At 39.4% G+C, this 3,136-nt stretch overlaps 1 protein-coding gene across 2 annotated transcripts in view; it reads left to right on the forward strand.

Moving 5' to 3' along the window:
• Positions 1,783–3,136, forward strand: part of LOC109832418 (beta carbonic anhydrase 2, chloroplastic-like) — a 5,509-nt gene continuing 4,155 nt past the window's right edge. The window contains exons 1-2 of one of the 2 annotated variants that reach the window (XM_020399808.1): positions 1,783–1,999; positions 3,036–3,097. In XM_020399808.1, coding sequence (XP_020255397.1) covers positions 1,820–1,999; positions 3,036–3,097 — 242 coding nt within the window. In that variant the 5' untranslated portion in view covers positions 1,783–1,819. Of the gene's footprint in view, positions 2,000–2,794; positions 2,914–3,035; positions 3,098–3,136 lie in introns of those variants that run through there. The other variant, XM_020399859.1, reaches the window with a different exon arrangement.

Here is a 3,136-nt window from a genome sequence, read left to right on the forward strand (position 1 = left end):
GAATGATCATCTAGTTGTTATGAGTATTCTAAGACAATATAATTCAGGACAAATTTTTAGACCTCTTCTCAAAAATATTTATCAAAATAGACCTATTTCTAAAATATTTATGAAAATAGACCTAGTTTCTGCCATGTTGGCTGAAACTATGTCGATTTTGATAAATATTTGAGGAACTTGGTCGATTTTGACAAAAAGAATCATAAGATCTATGTGATTGGGAATCCCGTAGAGTTTAGCATATAATTTAACTCTATGGGATTGCCAATCCCATGGATTTCAAAAATCTTTTTTTTAAGTCGACCTAGTTTTGTTGGCATAGCTGAAATTAGGTCGATTTTAATAAATATTTTGCAAGTAGATCGAAATTAGTATTTTTTTAAAAGGGCTATTTCAAATACAACTAATATCATTACTATAATGCTGAATAAGTCTTTCGTATTTGGGTGGGGGTTGGGGAAGAAGCAAAATGGTTGACCAAAAAATATACCAAAATAATAATAATAATAATAACAATACCGACATTAAAGGCCATGTAAACCTCATATTTATTGTGATGATGATCGCAGAGGTTGTGGATGTCTCTTCAAGATCTTATGGAGCCGGATCCTCGCGTTCTATCCAATTGCAATCTCCAGATTTCTGGCCTGTATGTTTTCTGACCCCAAAACAAAAGACCTTATCTTATCTATAACTATAAGACCCTCCATTGGTTGCAATTGCATATATTATTTTTCATTTCTCTGCTCAAATTTTATAAGATTTTTATTTTTATTTTTTAAAGATGCCTAGAAAACCTGGCTCATGCAAATTTGATGGTACGACTCATCTGGGCCTCATGAGCCCATTTAGTTCTCCTTCTTACCCCAAGCGCCATGTTTACGCAAATTAAGGGGTGTTCAAGGTTATTAAAGTGAGCGCTTACGTTGCTCAATATGGAAAAGTACTAAATTGTACTTGATAACGCAAATGGTCAAATGAGCGTTCTTCGACACAAGGAAGCGAAAAATGTCAAGTAACTATATATCTAATATGAAAAATCCAAAGAGTCAAACAAACCATTTACTCCCTCGACAATTCGACTACAACACACTCTTCCGCGTTTTACTTCACAATTCAACTACGATATACTCTTTCACGTCTTTCTTGTGTCATGCAAGCATCGCATGCGCTATGATACTAGTTCTTATTTAAACAAAGATCAAATGCCAGTTATTTTTATTTAGCAAAACTTCATAGCTCGAAATCCAATCTAAAAGTTGCTATATGTTATCTCGTCGAGTCTGTGTCGCTATGAAAAACACCAAAGCTAGTGATAGCGAATATTGAGAATAGCCTATCGCTTTATATATTCCGACATTATGCGTTGCAACTCTGTATTTTCCACACTAACTACATTAAGACTGAGAGGTCAAAGATCAATCCTTACAGTCCTGTATATATACCTCAAACAGTATACATGTTAAGGGTTCAATGTTCGAATATGTTCAGTGATAGCTAGTACACATATTACATCAATATTAAATATGATAGATCCATCAAACGCCAAGAAAAATCTTACCCATGGAGCACAACATCCACCACAATTTTGTACAACATCCACCACAAAATTGCAGCCCTTTCAATTCATCTCCAATCCTCAACATCGTCATCCCCATATTGTGGTGCCACTTACTAGTTGCATACAAATCAACCACGTATGTTCAACCCGTACCCCTATCTCTATCTCTATCTACTCTATTTGTGCATCACAAATGTAGTAGGCCATGCATGCCCACTATTATAAGACTTGAGCCTAGTCCTCCCGTTCTCAGGCACAATGTCGACGACCGCCGCAGTTCAAGGCTCAACCATCTTCGCCTCCTGCGTTGCCCGCTCGACCAAATCCAGGAGACCTTTCGCCATCTTCTCCTCCCTCTCGACCCCTCCTCCGTCCACCCCTCGACTTATCAGAAACTCACCCGTCTTCGCCGCACCTTCCACTCTCACAACAGCAGTGGTAACCGCATTCACATCTCTCTACCTACTTATTTATTCTAAGATTATTTACAGGGTTTTTTTTTTTTTTCGCTTTCAGTTTTGACTACTCAACTGTATCTTTTTCCGCCTAAAAGTGCAAGTACGTTTCACACTCACGTGACTCTTGTGTACATCTCAACCTAAAAGAAGAAATAACGCGCGTTTTAAAGCATAATAAAATATTACACTCCACAAAATAGAAAGCCCATTTATAATCAACTTTTATTTAATTTCCGAACGGCTGAAAAATTCCTCAAGTATACATAGAACGTGACGAGTATCTGAAGTACCAAACAAAGAGATACGTACGCACATCTCTTGCAAAAACTGAGCTCAGAACGCAGCCCGCGTGCGTGCTGACCAAAAACCCGACCTCCCCAGGTTGGTCCCACTTACCAGTCCGTTATCTTGAGCGGGTCCCACGCGCTATAACAGAGCACCCCATACAAAATTGGGAACCAATCCGTTACCTTGAGCGGGTCCCACGCGCTATAACCGTAACCGCTTGTTTCCCGCGACCAACGCCGAAGCTCCGCTTGCGGCCACACGGACGTTGTTTCGCGCGGGACCCACGTGGAAGTGAGAGTGTCAGATGATGGGTGCGCTTCCATTGGGTCATTTTAATTTTTCAGTCCCCGGTCTTATCTAGCCATTGATAATTAAATTGGGGAAAAAAAACGTTGGTCATCATGCCTACGTTGGTAACGCATTAGCTTACATCATACCGCAGGCTCATAAGAAACACGAGTTTTTAGAAGCGTATAAAGACCTTCCATCGTCTTCTCAATTCGTTCATCTCATCCCCGATCCCAAAAAAAAAAGCTTCGATCCGCTCTCTATCTTCTCTCTTTCTCTCTCCTCAATTTCAAAATTCAAAGGATCTAAAGCTCCAAGGTAGCGATTTTTAATCCAATTCTCTCATTTCTTTACGCGATTTCAGTGGATCCGATCTCAATTCTGATGTAATTTGATTCTAATTGCGTGATCATGTGTTTTTTTGGGGGGATTTTTCGCAGGAAATGGACGCCGTCGAGAGGATGAAGTCAGGGTTCGAACACTTCAAGACGCAGATCTACGAGTGAGTTTTATTTTATTTTACCAAAAACTAGCTCCGTAG

The sequence above is a fragment of the Asparagus officinalis genome, chromosome 1 (assembly GCF_001876935.1).
Source record: "Asparagus officinalis chromosome 1, Aspof.V1, whole genome shotgun sequence".
Classification (NCBI taxonomy): Eukaryota; Viridiplantae; Streptophyta; class Magnoliopsida; order Asparagales; family Asparagaceae; genus Asparagus; species Asparagus officinalis.